General features: G+C 39.1%; 2 protein-coding genes across 2 annotated transcripts; both read right to left on the reverse strand.

Moving 5' to 3' along the window:
- Positions 1 to 1046: 1046 nt before the first annotated feature.
- On the reverse strand, positions 1047 to 10673 carry LOC140708264 (vomeronasal type-2 receptor 26-like). The gene is made up of 5 exons (XM_078378755.1): positions 10381 to 10673; positions 8933 to 9812; positions 8075 to 8302; positions 6345 to 6471; positions 1047 to 3903 (listed from the first exon to the last, which is right to left on the reverse strand). Exons 1-5 carry the CDS (start codon positions 10671 to 10673, stop codon positions 3002 to 3004), a joined length of 2430 nt encoding a protein of 809 aa, XP_078234881.1. The 3' UTR covers positions 1047 to 3001.
- Positions 10674 to 12828: 2155 nt separating this feature from the next.
- On the reverse strand, positions 12829 to 21400 carry LOC110071086 (vomeronasal type-2 receptor 26). Its single transcript, XM_078378142.1, has one exon. It carries the CDS (start codon positions 14306 to 14308, stop codon positions 13409 to 13411), a length of 900 nt encoding a protein of 299 aa, XP_078234268.1. The 5' UTR covers positions 14309 to 21400; the 3' UTR covers positions 12829 to 13408.
- Positions 21401 to 22904: the final 1504 nt, after the last annotated feature.

A 22904-nucleotide genomic window follows, 5' to 3' on the forward strand; every position in this document is an offset into this window, starting at 1 on the left:
AATGAAGGCTTACTCTCTCCCTATAAAACTGCAATCATATTTATCTCCTATCTGATTTGAGAATCTGGTGTGCCAGAAAATGAAAGACTTTCCCCACTCATCATGGGATGGTTCAAGCCTAGATTGTGGAGCCTCTGTGCTTGCACTTGAATAAATACAAGAACAGACACACATGAGTGTTTTGTATGAAAGTTAATGTTTCATTTGAACTTTAGTATTTGAAACCAAAGGAATGGAATAATTTGGAATAATAGAACTGAATATAGGTATGGATTTTTGCCAATACGCTCAAGTTTCTTCATAAATGGGACCTCAAGAAGTTTATATTAAGAGTATAATGGTGATGAGTGTAGTACTGACATAACTGTCCCTCCCTAAGAAACACAGTTATCATTGTGTGGTACTTACTGGAATTTGCTCTCTGATTTATTTCCTCATATGTACAGTGGACACTCAACATATGCACGGCTCGACATGCATACTTTTCAAGATACGGACTTCTCTGGCTGCAAGATTTCCAATCGACTTGCAGCCAGAGAATCGACCTACGGACCAGAAGGGGGAGGCGGGAAAAGCACCAAATTCAAATTGGGTGCCTTCCCCGCCTCCCCCTTCCAGCCCGTAGGTTGCCGATTGTGCCTCCAGATGCTTTCCAGGGCTTCTCCGCCACCATGGGAGGCATTTTGGAGGTCTCCCCCCTGCTGCCAATCGTGCTTCGGAGGCACGATCGGCAGTGGCGTGGGGACCTCATAGAGGCCTCCCATGGCGGTGGGGAAGGCCTCCAGAGGTCCCCCCCGCCGATGCAGGCTTTCCCAGGGTGGACTGGGCCTACTGGGGGAAGCTATCCCTTGGTAGGCCCAGTCTACCAGGCTTTCCCAGGCAGTAGACCAGGCCTGCTGGGGGAAGCCCTCCCCTGGTAGGCCCAGTCCACCCTGGGAAAGCCTCCGAGAGGCCTCTGGCAGTGGCGGCAAAGCCTTCGGAGGCCTCGGGCAGTGGCGATGACAGCGGCGGGGGACCGATGGAAGGCTTCGGATATGAAAGGTGTCTTTATTTTAACTTTTTGTGGGGGGGGGTTCTTGGGCTGGTTACGGGTTTTCAATGCATTCCTATGGGAAGTGGACACTCAACCTACGGACTTTTCGACCTGCGGCCACCATTCCAATATGGATTAATTCCATAGGTCGAGGGTCTACTGTGCTTGGTAACCTTTGATTTACTATAAAATAATAATAATCAGAGATTTTAAGATTCTAAAGTTTAACTAAGGTGACTTTACACCTTAATAAGTCATGTTTCTTAGTAAATTTGCTTTAACTTGGCCATGCAAGGAGAGAGGAGGAAATCGACAAATTCAGTGAATTCTGAATATTTCTGAATCTGAAGGCACATCCCTATTTTAATCTTTAAGTTGGCTGGGTAGCTCACTGGTTTACATATCTGGCTGTAATTGGTTGTGGAGCCAGAGGTTGGGAGCTCAGTTCCCATCGACATCTAATCTAATTCTTAAGGCAAATGCAGTTCAGTTCAGTTCTGAACTTGGTAGTTTGCTATTACTTACAGCAGATGTAGGCAATTTACGATTTTCAAGATGTTGGACTGCAATTTCTGTTTTTCTTGATCAGCATAACAGATGGTAAGGGGCAACAGAAAGATATCAAACATTTGAAATGCCACAGACTGACACCCCAGAAGTAAGGGAAAAGGTAGAACTGGGTCTTCAACTGAGGACACTTAAGGTTGAAGCGCTAACATTTCCACCTCTTCCTGAACATCTAGCTATGAGTAGACTCAAAATAATTTCATAAATTTCTGGATAAGTTGTACAGCAAAACATTCCTCTTCTCTGAAGAGTTTTTGTTTGTGCAAAGCCCAGATAATTCCTTTACACATTAATAAAATCTTCCGGATGTTTTATATGAAGTTCATCCCACTTCTAGCCAGAAAAAATGTAATGTATTACAGTCAAAGCTGAGAGTATGGAGACACCATGACAATTGATTAAAATATTATTATCTCTTAAGTTGGGATATAGATGCCAGCCAGCGAAGCATCTAAGGCTTGCAAATATTTATTTCTTCTTCTTCATATCCTTGACTGAATCAACTATAATTGTACTTAATTACTTCTACTTAAACTTATTTTTTTCAGTCAATGATAAAGATAAAGGTTCCCCTTGACAAATGTCCAGTCATGTCCCACTCTAGGTGGCAGTGCTCTTCCCCGTTTCCAAGCTGTAGAGCCAGCGTTTGTCTGAAGGCAGTTTCCATGGTCACGTGGTCAGCATGACTAGACATGGAATGCCATTAGCTTCCCATCGTGGTGGTACATATTTATCTACTCGCATTTTTACATGCTTTCGAACCGCTAGGCTGGCAGGAACTGGGGAAAGTGACGGGAGCTCACTCCGTCACGTGGATTCAACCTTATGACTGCTGGTCTTCCGACCTTGCAGTTCAGAGGTTTCTGAGGTTTAACCCACAGCACCACCACATCCCACTTCAGTCAATGATTGAGATACAAAACATTGTTTGTCAATTTGCAATTTAAATATTCATTGTTTGTATGCAGAGCCGTATAAAGCATCTAGAAGCCAAATAAACTGGTTGTTCCTTCTTAAGAGAATGTTCTGTTATCTTTGTTTATCATTGCTTTTTACTGCACAAACTTTGCTTACCTGAGTACTGTTTGTATGGTACCTACATCAAAAAACATGGCTCCATCAAACCTGCTTGATTTATAGCAACTCTGCTATGGTTAAAACATTGTGCATTTACTAATTCTGGCTATGAATAGGTTATCTCTTGTTCTAAGAATGAAGAATGCTTATTCAGAGTCCTGTTTTGCTTCTCAATGTCTCATTTTTTCTTTTTATTTTCTTTTATGGTATTTTTTTTACACTTCTTTTGACAGACTGGTAAAGGCAGAGGACTCCAATTATTCTTAAAAATTCAGTTACAACTGAACATCACAATTAAAGAATAGCATAAAAGTAAAACTCCACTTAAATACTTTTCCTTGTTAGCTGATCTTTCTTGTTCATCCAAGGTCTTACGATTATTATGTAGCATTTAGGGAAAAAGATACAACCTAGTAATCCAGTGCTGGAGGCCAAGATGGAAAAGATCTCCACAGCCACCATATATTTTCCTTTAATGCTCAAGTAGGACAGAATGAATGAAAACCAAACACTGCAAAACAGTAACATACTGAAAGTGATGAATTTGGCTTCATTGAAACTATCTGGCAATCTTCTAGCTAAAAAAGCCACCGTGAAACTGACAATAGCCAGAAATCCCAAATATCCTAGAAGACAGTAAAACATAGTGACTGATCCTTCATTGCATTCCGCTATGATTTCTTCAGCCAGAGAGCTCATGTTGTAATCTGGGAATGGTGGAGTAGTACAGAGCCATACCACACAAATAATGGCTTGAATAAAGAAGCAAACAAGGACAACATAATTAGTCAGTCTTTTTCCTACCCAGTTTCTCATTCTAGATCCTGGCTTGATGGCCATGAAAGCCAGAATTACAGTGATGGTTTTTGCTAAGACACACGATACAGCCACTGTGAAGACCACACCAAAAGCAGTTTGTCGTAAATAGCAGGTCAGTGCCTGAGGCTGTCCAATAAATAGCAACGGGCAGAGGAAAGAGAGCAATAGGGAGATGAGGAGAGAGTAGGTGAGGTTCCGGTTGTTGGCTTTCACGATTGGAGTATTTTGGTGTTTGATAAAAATTCCTAGCACTGAAATAGTGGCTAGAGCAAAGAAGAGTGCCAAAATAGTTGACGTCATCCCTAAAGGCTCGGTGAAATATATGAATTGCAGGGTCTTGGGAAGGCATTGATCTCTTTTCTTGTTTGGAAACTGATCTCCTGGGCATGGGCGGCAATCATCCATATCTAAAACATGAAAAAAGAAGTGTTGGTGCTTTAATTTTATTATCTTTCTTAATGGATCTGTCTTTAAGGTTTGCTGTTCTGCTTATACATAAAAAAGTTTCAAAACGGTTCTGTTAATTCAGAAATCTGAGCCATTTGATATGCTAAAAAAAAAAATAAGATATGACATAAAGACTAATAAATTGCTTTCATGTTAATGTTCATGACTAGACATGGGAACGAATTTTTAAAAAGAACCGCAATATTTGTTAAAAATTTCTGATTCATTAAATATTTGTCCTTTCATATTCGTGAGTTCCAGAGACTCTGACAAATATGAAGGGCTGAATGTTTGTCCATTTTCATTCATCCCCATATGAAGAGAGGGAAGGCTAGCTTTCCCTCTCTGCCTATGGCCTTTCCACTCTGCCTATGGGCCCTCCGATCAGCTCATCGGTGGGCCCATAGGTGGCCAGCCAGCCCCACAGACACCCACCCCCACAGCCTTTCCCTGGCCCCATTCCTTTCCCTACCTTAGCCACTGCCACTATCCACCGCTGCATGGTGCTGCCACCATCTATTGCCACCCACTGCAACCACCATTCATTGCTGCCTGCTACAGTGGCCTCTGGAACCATGGCCTGCTGTAGGGGACACTGGCCACCCTTTGAAAAGATAGCAGCTGCAGATTCTTTTAGGGCAGGGAAGCCGTAGCTCCCATCTTTGCAAAGGACAACCTGGATTCCCTTGATGCAGGGCACAGTGGTGGAGACCATTGCAGTGAGCAGCGGTGGATGGTAGCTGCAGAGGACCATGAACCAGGATGAACAGCCATTTTGGTGGCTTGTCCCCATGTGTATTCATTACATAATTTCCCTCATTTTTTATTAACTTTTCTCATACAGTTAGGAGAGTCAACAAAGCCATTTCAATGTCTTGTTGTTGTGTGCTAGCCAATTTTTGAGAAATGTTGCTGTACTTCACATATAATAGTTATATCTCCTCCTCCTCCTACTTATTTATTTATTTATTTATTTGATTTATTTGATTTATATCCCGCCCATCTGGTCTGATCGACCACTCTGGGCGGCTTCCAATAAGGTGTATACGAAAACATAAGAATTTTACAAACAGTCCATAACATATACAATAATAAAATAAATAATAAATGAAAGAAAAAATAAAGAAAGAATTAAATATTGACAGGAGGGAAGGCCCTTCTTCTTCTTCTTCTTCTTCTTCTTCTTCTTCTTCTTCTTCTTCTTCTTCTTCATATTAGTAGTAGTAGTAGTAGTAGTAGTAGTAATGATACTATTAATTATTATTATTATTATTATTATTATTATTATTATTATTATTATTATTATTATTATTATTATTATTATTATTATTATTATTAGTATTAGTATTATTAGTATTATTAGTATTATTAGTATTAGTATTAGTATTAGTATTAGTAGTAGTAGTAGTAGTAGTAGTAGTAGTAGTAGTAGTAGTATGATGCCACTTTTCTCCCAACAAGAGATCCAAAGCGGCTCACAACATTAAAATTCACACAATTAAAACCACAATAAGTTAAATATTAAAAGACAAAGCTTAACATATTAAGCTATGTTTTAAACCTACTGACATTTTTTGAACTAATGGGTGACTAAGGTGGCAACTACATTGGGAAATAATTCACAATTTGCTCTGGAATTGGCACAGGTGAATTCAAATTATTTTTTAAAGATCTCACAATGTAAAAGTCAATGTGCATCAACCCCTCTTTTTTTGCTTCCAATCTGGACTACGGCCCCCTCCATTGGGGTTTCTACTTTCTTCCAACCACAATGATTTAAACAGTGTTTTGCTTGTGTGATTGTTTCTTGGTATATAAGCAGCAGACTTTACTTTGCTTGGCTGATGACATAGTGAGATGGGGCATGATGTTTTGGACAGCAGGAACATCCACTCCCATTAACCTTTTCCCTTGTCAAAATCTTCTTAAAATAAACTATTGAGTCTAGTTTGAGATTACATTATCACTGCATTGCTACAATAGTTTAGCACTAGATCACTTTTTACAGACAAAATAGATGAAAACCAAAAATCAAAATAACTTTGATGAACTCCAGAGGACTACAGTATTTCCAGGGTATGTGAGTATGTTTGTACATTTATGGATAACTGTCCCTTTCCCACAAAACTGCACATAATGGCTAAACTCCTGTTGCTTTGTGTAGTAAAGTGCACTGGAGTAGGGAATTTAGTGAATCAGCTCCTCCATAAATTCCATTGATTCAACTGACCCTACTCTGATTGTCACTCATTATGCTAAAGTCAGTTGCAGATCCTGTAGGCACATTTGAATCAATGGAACAGATGGAGGAGCTGACTCACCAAGTTCTCATTGATTCAACAAGCCTACTCTAGTGAGATTTGTTACACTAAGCAACAGGATTTGGTCCAAGGTCTCCTACCCTTCTCAACTGTAATCTTCCCAGGTGGACATGGAACACAACTGTAGCAACAAAATGGCTTCCCTTCAATCTTTTCTCTTCTGTAACCTGGGTGGCAGTTGTCATTGCACTGCGAAATGGGCAGCACCTGTACTATCAAAAAAGACAAGAAAACAAGTGGCTTTAAGCTTGCAGATGGAATAGAATGCATAGATAACAGCAAAATTGTTCCTTATCAGGGGGTTGGAAAGTGATCTGAACCCCCTCCAGTTCTTAAATGGAGAGGATCAAGATTACACTTCACAGTGTGTGTGAGAGAAAGACAGAGACAGACATATACTTCCCAAGCTGGGGAAGCTGACCACTCATTTAAAAACAACATCAACAACAACAAATGGTAGATCATCTTCGGAGTCACAACCCTCTCACTCACCGTAATCAACACATTGGGCTCAGTAGGTAAGGGGATGGGTATTCTTTCATTCACTCCATGGATTACACCTTTTATTTTCAGCTTCCCCAGCCCCAAGTATATGACTCCATAATTCAACTTCATTGTCAGCAAAAGAAGTCATCCACGGCATTGTATGGAAGGAGCTTAAGTGTAGTACACTTAGACATCTGTATAATGAAGGACCATACAGGCAAAGGATTCTTCAAAGTCCAGGATAAAAAATGGCATTTAGGACAGTTGTACTCTTATCATAAGGATTTAAAGTCATGGTGACATCTGACTATGAGGACTTTCTCTACATATCCTGGAAAGAAACTGTTCCTTTTGAGATTTTTCTGAATGTGGCGGTCCCTTTTTTCCCTACACTGCCAAGTGGTACAGAACTGTTACAATTCCTACATATAACAGTGTCATGGCCAGAAAGGAATCACCTGGCAAGGGCAAAAGAAACACAGTTGAACTGGATGGACACAATTGCATCTGTTTTGCACAGGGCATCACATTGTGCAGAATTTGTACAATAAGAAAGCAAGAAGCTGAGAACAACAGTGATGAGCCCGATTTGACTCAACCATGTAAGCAGAATCTGAAATTGTGTCACTGCAGTTACTAGCTTTGAAAAATAAGGCTTAAACCCAACAGTCACTTGCAATGACAGCATTTCTATTCAAAAGCTCCGCTGGCTTTAATAGCATTCCTAAAAACCTTGCATTGCAAGGTGATGTCTTCTTCATCCTTCTAAAATTCATCTGAAGTGAGAGGCATGTAGGAAAAAAGACAAATGCTCAAATGTTTTAGTAACAAATGGTTGATGCTGGTGCTATTTCTGTCTCCTGAGATGAAATACTGATCAGAAAGCAGTCTTAGAACGGAAAGGCCTTTAAACATAAAATTTATTAACCATGAAGAAGACATTGTTTCACTTATGTCTACAACCTGGCCTTGAGTAGGTTTACTTAGCAAAATTCTGCAGAACATAATTGGGGTTTATTTAAGACGCCAAGGACTGGCATTTTACATCTGCCCTTCTGTAAACTGCTAATTTATATGGTTATCATAATCCAAGAATTCATCATTACCAAAGTGTTTCCTCATGCATATTAGTAAAATGATATTAAGACATGTCAAGATGCTGAATAAAGTATCATCTACCCCTCATTAAAAGATGGAGGATGGTGAGATCTGACTTCATCTGAGTCCTACTGAGTAGAATGTAGTTCTTATGAATAAGGAAATTTGAATGCATTTTAACTAAATGTTGCACATCATATCTTTGGAATCCATATTTATATCCTACCTGATTAAATGAGCTGTGCCATTTGATCATCTCTTCATTAATGGTGATTGTTTGGCTTTGTAAAGCTTGCGAGTCCATCTTTCCCACTTTTACTCTTAGGAAGGATTTGTTTGGGAAAGTAATCCAGTTGATGATGTCAAATCCAGCTGCTAATTCACCACACTCATCAAAACTCACCAAGTCCCCAGCAGTATTGTTGAAAGAAGTACTCTTCAAGAACATATGAAGCTAGGTAGAAAAAGAAAAGAAGTCACGTAGGTATGATATTTAGATATTTCTGATTTTTAAATAATATGTGTATTTTCAAATTTTGATTTTAAAATCTTGATCAGAGTTTAACTGTTCTTTAATATATAATTTTGTATGGTATTTATCGCATTATTGTACTTTTAATTGTTGTGAGACTTTAAAATCTTCATAGCCATCTTGTGTCCTTTTGAACAGAAAGTTGGGGTAGAAACAAACAAACAAATATTCTTCAAAGGTCAGGAAATATGGATCTCATAAACTAGCTTATGAAAAGACAATTCTTTTTTTACTGCTCTTTTTCTTCTCCTGCAGATCATCCTGCTAATCAAATAAGATGATCTGTATATAAACCTAAGACTAAACCTCACAATGCTGCTTCAGACATTAAGAAAACTATGTGAAAATTCGGATCTCTCTGGGGCCCTCCATTCCACTAACAGTTACGTTTTTGTGTTAATTACTGTACAAAAAAATATTTAAATAGCAAGAAAAATGGAGGTGAGATAGTAGGAGTGGCCCCTTCAAGGTCCACTGGATGTAGGAAACCTGTACACCCTTGTCCTGGCTAGACAAGCCAAAAGAGGAGGATTCTTGTTTTTGATATATTACCTCCCAGGGTTGTACATTCAGAGGATTCAGTCTACTTTGAATAACTCCAGTCTTGTGTTTGGATGTAGATAAGAGGGACATCTTGTGTAAAGCATGTGCTATAGCATAGACGGCATTATAAATGCTGTAGCTCTGGCCTGTCATGGTCATTTCAAAAAGAGTTCCAGGTAGGCTTTCTAGTTTCTCTTCACCATTACACTTCTTATCTTCTTCACTTTCATGAAAAGTAGAAAATAGGCAGCTGAACGCCTGTTCCCAAAAGAGTCTGAGAAAACCATCTTTTGATGAGTTGGGAGATACTTCCTGCAGAAATTCTCTAAAGCCCAGCATCTCATTCGAATGAAGTGCCAAAGACAGGGCCCCATGGAAGACATGTACATCAAAATCTCTGTGAAATGCCTCTGTTGAGAAATCCCAGTGGGCTGTCAGAATCCATACCTTCCCTAAAGATATCTCTTCTATGTCTCTTAAACTGGCATAAACATATATGAGCCATTTCAAGCACGACATGGTTTGGAGGTCTGCGTTTACAATATACACTTTGGTGCTTGAGTCCGTCAGTGATGTGACGATGTCAAAGATTTGTTCATATGATCGGAAGTTCTCTAAAATGTCAGATAAAGTCGCTGTTCTTTCAATGACAGCTGTACAGATTTCATGTTCAGAAAGCATAGGCAACAATGTTTGCAAAAACCTTTCCCCTTTATCATCATCTGATGCAATGATGGCAATCCACAACCACTGGAAATGCAAAAGAAGCAGGACAATCCCTGTGTACTGAATTGTTTCACTGGGAACCATCCGATAGAAGGAAGAGAGACTTGTTTTAACATTTATCATGGGTGCTAATACAGAGTAGGCAATCTTAAAGGGAAAAAAGCTGTGATTATACACTATGTAAATTGTTGCAGTGTATAACTTTGAAAACATTTACTAACTCTGACACATCTTCTTTTAGGAATATTAGCATGTTCAGCATAAAAGTCTAGACATCTAATATATTCATTGTAAAGAATCTGCTTTCTTTTTCTACAGTTACCCATCCTGAAGCCAGGTGCTGAATAGACTAAGATTTGTATCTTATATAAATAGGACCTCATTAAAAGTTATCTTGGTTTTTAAATACTGCAATATCAACTTCAAAAATCTGTGGCTTGAACTATACAAGCTATATAAACTATGTCATACAAACATTTTTAAAGGGAGTTGCTTTAAAAAAAGGTAGCATTTGGATTGTCATAACATGAGCTTCCGTAGTTAGCCTTCATTAGATTAAGGACATAGGTCTATCGGGATCATGTCTCTAGAACACTCTAAATACTGTACTTAACCTAGATCTTTCATATGTTGAAAACTGAAAAAGGGTGCTACCAATTCTCTTTACTTATTTATGTATTTATTTCCTTTCTTTCATCTCTTCTTGAAGAAGTTGCAGTCAACAAACTTACCATACCTGTGGAATCTTGTAGATGCCTAAGATCAAAGCCATGTGGAGAGAGATTTCAGAGTAGTGTCCCCCAATAACAGCAATCAGATTATTTTGCCCATCACAGTTGTAATTAGGCACAATCCTATTTCGATTTGACAGAAGCTTCAAGGTGTTTTGGTGAGTCATCCGTGTGCTTAGGAAATTGTCATAGATGTGGAACCCCAGGCTGACATTTGCTAAGATCTTGGGGTTCTCGTTGATCTGCTTCACAGCAAATGCCAACGAAAGGACATGCTGGTAGTTTTTTGTCATTGCCCTAAAAAAAAACAACAGTTACATCATACATTGGTCAGGTATATTTATATTGCTTAAGAATTAATCTGGTGCATTTCAGGGAACACAAATTATTTCCTTACATTAGTTGTAATCTCTCCAATGACTAGGTCACCTTGTGTACAGTACTGGTATGGGATCTGGAAGAGATCACTCATGGTACACATTGCAAAGTGTGTCTTGCCAGTAGTTGGAGGCAGTTGCAACAGCCAGCAAACAAATAATTGAAGCAGACGTAATCGTTGTGGGGCACACATTTATGTATCTCAGTAGGTTGGGTTTCTGTGTGACTCATTGCCAGTTACCAGCAGACACTGGAAAATTATTCTGAATCTGATCTGTCAGCTTTGCATTTGTCCACCACAAAACTGCCATGTCCTGTTTCCACAGCAATCTGCATTTTAAAAAGCATACATATGTCATAAAAATTATACATCCATTGAAAATATCCTGCAATGTGCATTTTGCAATAATTTTCTCCTTTTTTTGTTTTCTATCCATTTTTCTTAAAATGCATAGTTTTCTAGCCAATATAAACCTATGAGGGCCATATTTTCTTGTACTTTCCCACCTAAAATGTGTCAAAACTAAACATATAAATATAAAAATGTTTGTATGTCAACAGATAATGTTCATACATGGAGATATATTTTTTTCCATATAGGTTATATACAGTTTCTATGCATTGTTTAACAAAAAAATGGCTCACAGAATCTGAGAAATACACAATCCAAATGATAATATGCATTCCAGTCTGTTTATTAGTCTAGGGTCTGCATATAAGATTGCATCACTTAAAAGTGGAGAACAAATGAAAACCTAGTTACCAGCCTTCCTTCAAGAGCTGTAGAATCTTCTGAATATGAAAGATCAGACTGATTAAGTACAGGCAGCCTTCAGTCAATTATTTCTCCTTTCAATAGTGTCAGGGACATTTTATGGAAGCTTTAAAATTATGTTGTGTTGTTAATTGTAAGTTGTCTTTAAAAAAAACCCACATGAGACTGACATGGGATAAGTGCTAGTAATCAGGTATAACTACAGGGTTCAGAATCTAAAGTCATCTTGTCAGATAGTTAAGATTTGAAAGTCATTTTCACTGAGTGTTGTTCAGTTTTGGATAATAGCATTGACTGTCCTATCCAAAACCTAAGGAGAGGAGACAAAAGTTATAGCCTGATCTAGAGCCACAAGCTTCTTAACTCTTGCTTAACGCTTCCTGTAGAGTTAGGGTTGCCAGATACATGTGTACAAAAAAGAGGACATAGAAAGCCAAAAAGGAGGACAAAGGAGGACGTATTGGGGGGGAAGACCTTTGAGGTGGGCTCGGGCTTCTGAAGCCAAGGCCCTTAACCTTGAGATCCATTGACCAGACAGGGCATCAGATATGTTATAGTCAACTCCTGAGATGTGACAAGCAGGAAACAATATATTATAATGAAGACAACACAATGTGAATGCTCTAAATAATGTCATAATCCCCACAGGGATCTGGAAGTCAATGTATTAACTGTGTGTACTCCAGCCAGATTGATGCACTAAAAGGAAATGACTGGATGGGCCACCAATTAGCCCATAGCTGTAACGTCCCAACTATTTGGGTGGGGGGGAAACCTCCCAAAAAGGAAGGTCTCTGCTTATGTCAAGTTTGTGCCACTCTTCTGGCCATTGACCAGCATACCGGTTCCCTCTAAAATAAATTCAGAAATTTAGGGAGCCTCAGAGACTGTGTGGACCTGGAATTCATCCCCCAGCTGCATATCAGCCTGCCAAAAGGAGATCATGTTGAAAATTCCTGGGAATGTTGGCAAACCTGCATGTTTTGTTCATGTCATCTGTCATCTTGCCTGTGGTGAGGCTTCATGAGGCCATACAATCCCTCACACAGCAGTCTTAGGATGCCCTGCCCAGTGTTATCACCTTAAAATATAATGACAGAATTCAGGCCAAGAGTTGTACAAATGTTTCATATAACTTTATTATGTTTGTTTGCTCATTTGTTATCCTTGCTCTTTTGGATCATGGGCTTCCATTAATTAGATATTCCTATTGACTTTGGGATGTGCATTGGTTATACTTCAGTCATCAGTGTTTCTACATGCAAGGAAGTAGGAATTTTTGGGAATGAGCAATTAATAGTTCCAGACAACCTGAGGGAAAAAGGTGCAAGAAATGTGAATGATAGTACATATATATAGTGTGTAGGGAATCTGTATGATGCTTAGTCTGTGGCTGAAGGGAAAATGTAGAATGGAGGCTCCAGTTCATGTGGGCTGATATAGGGGATAGATGGATGGATGGATGGATGGATGGATGGATGGATGGATGGATGGATGGATGGATGGATGGATGGATGGATGGATAGATAGATAGATAGATAGATAGATAGATAGATAGATAGATAGATAGATAGATAGATAGATAGATAGATAGATAGATAGATAGATAGATAGATAGATAGATAGATAGATAGATAGATAGATAGATAGATAGATAGATAGATAGATTCTCCACAGCAGGGGCCAGTTAATGACATCAGGTTTTTAGGAGAGGCAGTGAATTTGTTTTGCAGGTTAAAGGCACTGCCCCTTGTGTCACAGTATAAAACTGCTTGGGTAGAAGTCTTTTTAGCAAGCTGTTTTGCAACTTGACTGTAGGGTTCGAGTTCTGAAGTAACAATATACATAAGTGAAAAGTAGAAAACACAAAATGTTCTATTTCTTTCTCTTTATCAGCTGATCTTTTATGTTCAGTTGTGGTCTCAGCAAAATAATGTAGCATTTGGGGAAAAAGATGCAAACCAGCAGACCAGCACTGGAAACTAAGATAGAAAAGATCTCCACAGCTACCATATATTTTCCTGTAGTGCTTAGATAGGTTGGAACAAAGGATAACCAAACACACGAAAACACCAGCATACTGAAAGTGATCATCTTGGCTTCATTGAAAGTATCAGGCAATTTTCTTGCTTGGAAAGCCACAGAGAAGCTGATAATAGCAAGGATGCTCATATAACCCAGGGCACAATAAAACATTATTCTAGACCCATCATTACATTCCAGTATAATTTCTTCAGCCACTGAATTCATGTCACGGTCCAGGAAGGGTGGAAAGGTCACTAGCCAGATGATACAAATCCCTCCTTGAATAAGGGAGCCAAGAAATATAACAGAGTTGGTAACTCTTTTCCCCAACCATTTTCTCATGCTGTTTCCTGGTCTAGTGGCCACGAAAGCCAGAACCACTGTAATGGTTTTTGCCAACACACATGACAACGCCACTGAGAAGACCATGACAAAAGCAGCTTGTCTGAGGAGACATGTCACCTTAACAGGGCGGCCAATGAAAAGCAAAGCACAAAGAAAACAGAACAGGAGAGAAGTGAGGAGAATGTAGGTAAGATGTCGGTTGTTAGCTATGACTATGGGAGTGCTGTGGTATTTCACAAGTATTCCTAGCACCAGGCCTGCGATTAAAGAAAAGGAAACTGCACCAAAGGCTAAACTACTTCCTAAAGGTTCTTCATAAGTTAAGAAAGTAACAGTCTTTGGAATGCATTTATTCTGTTCCTCGTTTGGATAGTGATCTTCTGGACACATGGTACAAGAATCCATATCTGTTGAAATAAGATTTACACAGTCAGAGTTGTTTATGATTTTATTTACTTACTTGCAATGTCAGCCATTAAAGCTAATTCTATAAATTAATGGCTATCAAGGTGTAAGTGAAATACAGCTCATAGAAAAGTCAACTAACACAGCCAATGATAGGGCTTCTGGAAGCTGACATTCAAGAACATCTGGAAGATCTAGCTGAAGAACCTCTGTTGCATATGGTCAGCTGAAGTGCTGCTGCCACTGCTGCTTTTAGTGCATAAGGATGATGACATCAGCAACAAATGTGATTTTTTTGGAAATTAAGCATTTCTGACTTTTCTCCCAAAGGACCCTAGGTTCCCATGTAATCCCTTTCATCATTGGGAAGCCTTAGGAGCCATGGGATAGAAAGTAGAAGTCTTTAATTGCAAAAAATTGTTGCCACCAGTAAAACCAACCTGGTGGTGGAGATTTCTGACAATTTAAAACTTCCCACTCCCTGGAGCCCCCAACAGCTCCCCAATGATGAAAGAGATTACCTGGATAAACTGTCAGAAATGTATGATTTATGAAAAATTGCCCCTGATGTTGATGTCATTGGCCTTATACAGTGTAAGCAACAGGATTTCAGCTATTGTGTTAGATTCTCAGGTTACTTTGAGGACCCCTCTTGAGGAAAGAATAAATTCATGTGCAATCTTGTCATATTCTGAGAAGGGGATAACTGATGGATGAGAATCTAATTAACAGATGAAAATCCAACACACTGGCATCAGTGACAGTCCTATCTAACTCACTTCTTTAATTTCTATTGAGTTGCATTTAATATACAGTAGAATGTTATGAAGCAAAACTGAAGGAGGCCAAGGTGAGGATAAGGGGGACCTTCTACTTTAAACAAACGTACAGGACAAATCTACACAAAATAACATTGCCTCACTTCATAGATTATTATAGAACTGAAGTCACAGCCCAATGTTAAATCTGAATTCTACCTACCATGTTTCAGAGTATGTTTTATTTTTTTCATGTACAACAATCTACATTTATTGAAATAGTCATGTGATCTTCTGGTTGCTGCACAATGGTGGAGGATGGGGTTTTGCTTAACTACAGCTTATTTTGGGGGTAGGGCTTATATTACGGGCATCCTACATGGATGACATCCCAGCTTCCTCCTGGACAATGATTTTGATGGGCAACAACTGAACATGTGGCTTAAATTAGGCTATCATCTGACTGAAACCAAGATATTCATATGAGCAATAAAAAAATCAAGTAATTTGTACCAGTTATTATCAGAAAATAATTGTGGAACAAGGTGTGATATATTTCAGGCCTATCATGAATCTAAGGAAACAAACATATCATAAGTTCCTAATATGTATGGCTGTGAATGTTTAAAGCACAGTTAGTACAAATCCTTCCAAAACATCTAGTTTAAGAATATGAGACCTTGCTTCTATATCCATGGTACAAAAACACCAGGAAATGACCCAACATGGAATTTAACACTGTGCATATATTACCAACAGGAAAAAGGATGGCAAGGTCAACATAAAAGTGGGCAGCCTGAATGCTGACAACAGTCATGTTAGCAGTCAAGAGAGTCTATAGGATCCCCTCTTGTGCTCATTACCATTCACAAAAAGAGATCAAGTTGCCAACTTCTCACCCTAACACAAACTGATTGTCAAGGCTGGCTTATTTTGGCTTCTTCTTTTTTTTTTTGACAAATTTTGACCTCTGCTTGTTCACAGAATTTCTGAATACTTTCTTGTGCAAGTCCCTATGGTAATGGTGAAATTTTTGTTTCCTTATTTAGAGCCATCTTGTCCTTTCTTTTCCTGTTGCCACATGATAGAAGAATGCAACTGGAAATCATGGTCAAACTTGATCCAGGGTTGGGATCTGCATCTGTACAATCAGTGAATACTAATAAAAATAGCAAACAAGGAATTATCTTAATTAAACCTTGACCAGTAATTCTCTAATGTGCAACACAGTTAATTACTACAGGAACACTATCTTTTACCGGGTTTCTGAGAAATCTTCCCACTTGGACAGGGTGCACAATCATAGCAACAAAATGGCTTCCCTTCCTTCTTTTTCTTCTGATAACCAGGATGACAGTTGTCATTACAGAGGGAAAGTGGCACCACCTTTTCAAGATACACAAAGAATCAACATTGGCAATAAGTCTGTTAATAAGTCCTGGTTTCAATGAAATAAAATATTCTACTGTGCCAATAGAAAAGCTTCACTATTCTCATATTTGGTTTCAGAAGCATTGTTTTGCTCACTATTATATTCATATATTTATTATCTTGAGAGGTTTACAATGAAAGTTAAGGGCATGTATGTAAGCATAACTTCCACCATGTTTGCTTTATGTGTCTGATCTCACACTGGTTGTTTGATTGGTTACATCAGTGTTCCCCAACCTTGGGCTTCCAGATGTTTTTGGACTATAACTCCCAGAAGCCTTCACCACCACCTCTGCTGGGCAGGATTTCTGGTAGTTGAAGTCCAAGAACATCTGGAGGCCAAGGTTGGGGACCACTGGGTTACATGACCAATAATGTGACCAACACATGACAAGATGCTTTCTGGAGCAAAAAGAATACTTATGCAGTTGCCCTTCCCTCTCCATGTAGGACACTGGTCTATTTTCAAGGTGAACGAAAGAAACAGCAGTAGCTACATATTTGCCCCCAAATTATGTAACAGGTGCTGGATATGAATTTCCATCTTACCTGGTTGAAGCTCCTGGGCCATACAATGGCATCCTCATCAATCATGAAGTCATTGCCTGGAGATCCCCAAGGATTCACCTTTCCAATGTTCATTCTGACAAAGGAGTTATTAGGGAACGTAATCAGGTTTGTAATATCAAACCCCATTGTAAATTCTCCATTCTCATTCAAGACCACTGTTTCTCCAGCACTGTTATTAAATTTGAGGTTCCTCAGAACAGGATGCAGCTAAAGTGAAGAGACAATAGAAGTTAAGTGGGAAATCCTTTGTAACACTTTTTAATGAATCTGAAAAAAGTTAAATATTTGTTCTGGACAAATCTGAATCATAAAATATGCAATCAGAGAATATTTATGAAAAATAGTAGCATCCCTTTTGAGGTTTTCATATGGAAGCTGGAAGCAAAAAAAATGCAAAGCAGTACTGTATCCTGCTGCCTATTAAATTCTATTCATAAGTGTCAATTCTTAAAATTGAACTGAGAGGAGACTATCCCATTTACAGTATCTCCACATAAAATTCATGTTGCAAAATGTGGTGGCGAGAGTGTACATATAAATTAAATATCAACAGGAGGGTAGAATTAGAGACACACTGTCATGTTTTAGATGATTTGAGGTATTGGGTCATGGCAGTTGAGCAAAATCTTTGTATGATTATTACCTGCCATGGATGCATATTCTCCAATATCATCATTCTGGATTTGGATCTGGATGTATACTTGCAATGTGCAGCATTAGCCAAAGCATACACAGCATTGTAGATACTGTAGCTGTGGCCAGTCATGCTCATTTCAAAGTATGGTGCTGGAAGACTCCCCAGTCTCTCGTCCCCAGTGCAGGCTTTCTCAATGTCCCAATTATCATTAGAATTTAGAAATGAACAGCTAAATGCTTGTTCCCAGAATGTGCGGATGAAGCCATCACCCTTGGCCGAATAGGGCCTTGCATTCTGGAAAAATTCCTGGAATCCTGGCACTTTTTCTGAGTGAGCTGTGAAGGCTAAGCCACCATGGAAGGGTTCTATGTCCCAATCTCTATGCATGGACACTGCAATTAAATCCAACTGGGCGGTCAAAATCCACACTTTACCAAAGCCCTTCTCGTTCTCAGGTTCTCCTTCATGCAGTAACACTTTGAAAGTTAGCATCATCTCAGTATCTCCATAGATGACAATAACATGTGCATTGCTTTCCATAACATCTCTAAATATTTTGTTCCACCTGGCTCCCACATTTAATACATCATCAAAAAAAGTTAATGGGAATATTTTTTCCATAAAGGCAGGACATATGCTGTAATGATGAAATATTGCCTCTATGTTCCTCAGGAAAGATTCTCCACTTTCACTATCCATGGTCATTAGACCAACCCACATCCATTTGAAATGTAGAAGCAGCTGGGCAATCCCCTCGTACTGATAGATATCATACGGAAGCATCTGATACAGAGAAAGGAGGTTGGACTTATCCCTCATCTCAGGGGCAAAATCACCGTAGCTGAACTAAAAAGTGGGTGTGGAAAGACAGCTCTTTTACAAACCAAGAAGGAATCTACAGATCATCATCATCATCTTAGAATTGCAGAGCAAGAACAGACCTTCTTATCAAAATCACAGAGAAGCATTCTCTGTCTCTGGCCCCAAAGTTTTTAACTACAGACCATAACGGCAGCAAATCAGAAGCTAAGGCTGATGTTTTAACAAATGTGGCCCATTATTCATCATCATCATCTTAGAACCGCAGAGCTTGAAGGGACCCTATGGATCATCAAGTCCAGCTCTTGTTAAGGAGGCACAGCGGGGAATAGAACTCCCAACCTCTGGCTCTGCAGCCAGATACATAAACTACTGAGCTATCTCTATTTCATATTTTATAAAGGCTAATGATTTTCTCTTAAATTTAAGGTATGAGTTGCACAAATAGACAATCTAAGGAGCACCACAAATTTTGAATTTTGGTGCTGGAGGAGACTCCTGAGAGTCTCCTGGACTGCAAGGAGAACAAACCTATCCGTTCTGAAGGAAATCAACCCTGAGTGCTCACTGGAAGGACAGTTCCTGAAGCTGAGGTTTCAATACTTTGGCCATCTCATGAGAAGAGAAATCTCCCTGGAAAAGACCCTGATGTTAGGAAAGTGTGAAGGCAAGAGGAGAAAGGAAAGACAGAGGACGAGATGGTTGGACAGTGTCACCAAACCTACCAACATGAATTTGACCCAACTCTGGGAGGCAGTGGAAGACAGGAGGTCCTGGCGTGCTATGTTCCATGGGGTCACGAAGAGTCAGACACAACTTAACGACTAAACAACAACAACAACAAATGAGCAAATAAATCAAGGACATATTAAGACTATGCTATGTGATGTGGTTCTGAACAGGTTGTAATATACTGTAGCACTATAAGCTCCATTAGGAGCAAGAAGGTGGATTCCACCATGTTGCATGGCTGGTCAGCCAGTTCCAACATTTCCCCAGTTTAATTGGCTCTTTGTGATGTTACTGGACCTAGCTATCCTGTTACCCCAAATTAGCTCCATCTCATGTTCCCCACAGCAGCTCTGAGAAGCCTGGGTTTCTGAAAGTGGGGCTGACAGGGACAATCAACTCTAAATGCTGACTGTGCCACTTGCTTTTAGGCAGAATCTCTGACACTATCTCTTCCAGTGCTTGCACAGATTTGGGGTGGTAAATTAGCCTGGCTTTCTCTCCTTCCCTTTACCTCCTTACTATACTGTAAGAGAAAATATTGAGACATGTTTAAGCATCACCCTCAAAACCTACATGTATCATCCTAGCTCACATGTTTTTCCCCTTTAGATATGCTACTGCTTCTTAGAAGGGTGAGAAAGCAATTTGTTTTTTTTTAGTTGTTAAGTCATTTCCAACTCTTAGTGACCCCAAGGACTAGAGCACGCCTGGCCCTCCTGTCTTCCACTGCCTCACAGAATTTGGTCAAATGAGAAAGCTATACTACTCACCAAAGAATTAGAAAGTTTTGAGATTTCCAGACTTCATGGGGGAAAAAAAAATACTGGGATGAAGTGTTTTCCTGGGGGGGGGGGGAGAGAAATAAAGAAGGGATTTGAAAGAAATCAGAATCAATAAAGGAGAAAAAGATTAAAATTTAGCTCACATTAAATCACAAGCACCAGATGGACTCTAAAGTTGTGTGATACCCGATGATCAGAAAGCACAAGGAAGTAGATAAGATACTTTTTAAAAAAAGAAATTAAACATTATCTTTACCTCATATCACCCCAGCTAAAACATTCCTCATGATAATCACATCAATCTGTCAGTCATTCAGCCGTATTCCTTCCTCCTCCCACACTCAATGTTTTCACAGAAATGAAACCTAAAGAGACACTTATTTCTGCAAACAAAGAATCTGTGTTTCCAAAATCTAAAGGCTTTATGAAGTTCCACACAGGCCCACTTTTCTTCCCAGTTCTTCTGGAGGAAACTTGCCTCATGTCGAAAGAACTAGGACCAGATAAAAGCTGCCTGATTTGATTTGTATTTTAATCAAATCTGATACATATCCATATTTCCCCCCTCTCAGAAATAAACTTCTCTGAATTCTTATTCATTATCAAAGACTCAGCGCCTTCCGAATACGAAGGACTGAGATGTCATCTGCCACACTCTTCTTCCCTCTGAGTTTAGTTACAGTTCTCATAGGATCTGGGAGAGAAGTTGAAAGCTACCCTTGTTATAATTTATTTGAGAGGTTTTTGGTCTTGAACGGGCTATTAGTTTTGCGAAAGCTCTGTTCATTGTCTGTTAATATAGCTACCTGTTTGGACTCCCCTTATTGGAGGGTGTTGGTGACTATGGGGAACGTCATGATGATGAGAAGCTGTACTTCAAAATTTCCCACTAAATACCATTAGAAACTAAAACACTATAACTAGAAATGGAAGGAAAAGGAGAATACTATGTTGCGGCTCAGAAAACACCAGGTTACAGCAGCATCTTCTACCTGAGGTAGCTTGTAGATGTTCAAGATGTCAGATAAAGAGCGGGATGTTTCAGAGCCCAGTCCACCAATCACTGCTATCAGATGATTCTGGGTGCCACACTTGTAGTTGGGGAAAAATTTACGTTGTGTGAAGAATAATTCCATTGCAATGTGATATATCCTCCTGCGACTGAAGTAGTTGTCAAAGATATGGAATCCCAATGTCAAATTGGGTAAGATCTGGGAGTTTTCATTAATCTCACCCACAGCGAATGCCAAGGCCAGAACAGGCTGGTAATTTTTTGTCACTGCCCTACAAGAAAGATTAGATGATATACCATGGTTAGCTGTTCAGTTCTCTTCACATCTTCTAAATCAGTTTTTGTTTTGAAATACATCACGACAGCAGACTCATAAAAACACACAAGGAAAATAAATGGATAGTTCATTTCTGTATATTGTTTTGCTTATCTCCATCCTTTTTATTAAGTTCTACTCTTCTGAATTGCTGCAGCACCATTCCCACAATGAATCCAAGTGCTGTTTGAATAACATCACATCCTTTTGTACAGTAGTGCTTAGCTACTCACCTTCTCCAAGAAAAAAGTTTCAAAAGAAAGAGGAAATACCAAACAGATTCAGCCTGATCTTTCTTTGATTTCTTCTAATATGCATCACTGGAGATAATGTTCATAAGAAAGAACATGCATTGAGATAGAGGGAGAGCAGTGAGTGATTTTAAAAATACAGTGCTGAATAGTGATATTGGAGCCACCAGTAAAATAATAGTGATATTGCAGCCACCACTAAAATAATCTTACTGGTGTTTGAAGGGTAACCCTAGTACTAGCATAAGTGTAGTTATCTTGTGTTTGCAAAAGCCATAGGTGTTTATGTGATAATGGATGCTTGCAAAATGATAAGAGTGCGACTTAGAATGACACAGATGGTAACACAGTAATTTAGAAATCTTAAAAGTAAGTAACAGCAGCAGCAACAACAACAGAGAAGTTCATAACAGACGAAGGCATAATAGGAGATACGGAAGGAAATAATTACAGTCATGGAGACATTGAATGTGTCGGAGAAATAGTAAAATGCAAAAATTAAAAGGAAAATATATGACTAAAAAGGAGAGGAAAAATCAAAGCATAAGATAGTATGAAGAATGGTGGAAATTACATTTCAGTGGTAAGCATATTTGTTGTTATGTGCTGTCAAGTCAGAATATTACAGAGACCCTAACAGGGTCTTCAAGGTAAGTGAAATATTTAAGGGTTGATTTTACCAGGTCGATACACTGCAGTGAGCTTTCATGGTTGGTTAGGGATTTGAATCCAGGGCTCTGCAGTCTTAGTCCATCACTCTATCCACAACTCCACACTGGATAATTAGTATGCAGGTTTATTTACAAGTAAATGCCACTGAGTTCAGTCAGATTTACTTCCAAACATGCATGCATCTGATTGATGTATAAAGTAGCTTTCTTAAATAAAAGTGCACAGAAAAGCTTTCTTACATGGGGAAGTCTGTATAATGAGCAGGATAGTTGAGGAAGGAAAACTGATCCAAAAATACAGTCATCACAGAGGCAGTTCCACCAATCAAGAGGTCACCAGCCTTATAATACCTATGAGGAGTATGGACAATATCTAGAATGCGACATTTGGTGGTGTCCTTCTGGGCTTCAGGTTGAGGTATCTGCAGCAAAAGTAGAAGAATTTGCAATAGCACCATCCTGCTTTTGTCAGGTGTCCTGCAGAAGCACATCTTAAATTTTCCTTTCACACCATATCAGTAAAAGTGCTGTCCTTGAAACAACATGTTCCAAAAGCCAGTTGATGCTCTTGCATCAATACACAAAGTTATTAGCATCCTCCCCACAGATGAACTGAG

Source organism: Pogona vitticeps, chromosome 6 (assembly GCF_051106095.1).
Source record: "Pogona vitticeps strain Pit_001003342236 chromosome 6, PviZW2.1, whole genome shotgun sequence".
Classification (NCBI taxonomy): Eukaryota; Metazoa; Chordata; class Lepidosauria; order Squamata; family Agamidae; genus Pogona; species Pogona vitticeps.

What these genes read in the sequence shown, in the direction of transcription:
- LOC140708264 (XM_078378755.1), bottom strand. Translation starts at nt 10,673, where the DNA reads ATGACAAAAAACTACCAGCATGTCCTTTCGTTGGCATTTGCTGTGAAG. An exon ending in TACAAGATTCCACAGGTATG is followed by an intron (nt 9,813 to 10,380) that starts GTAAGTTTGTTG and finishes GTATAATCACAG; the next exon opens with CTTTTTTCCCTTTAAGATTG. An exon ending in TGAATGTACAACCCTGGGAG is followed by an intron (nt 8,303 to 8,932) that starts GTAATATATCAA and finishes TTTTCTACCTAG; the next exon opens with CTTCATATGTTCTTGAAGAG.
- LOC110071086 (XM_078378142.1), bottom strand. Translation starts at nt 14,308, where the DNA reads ATGGATTCTTGTACCATGTGTCCAGAAGATCACTATCCAAACGAGGAA.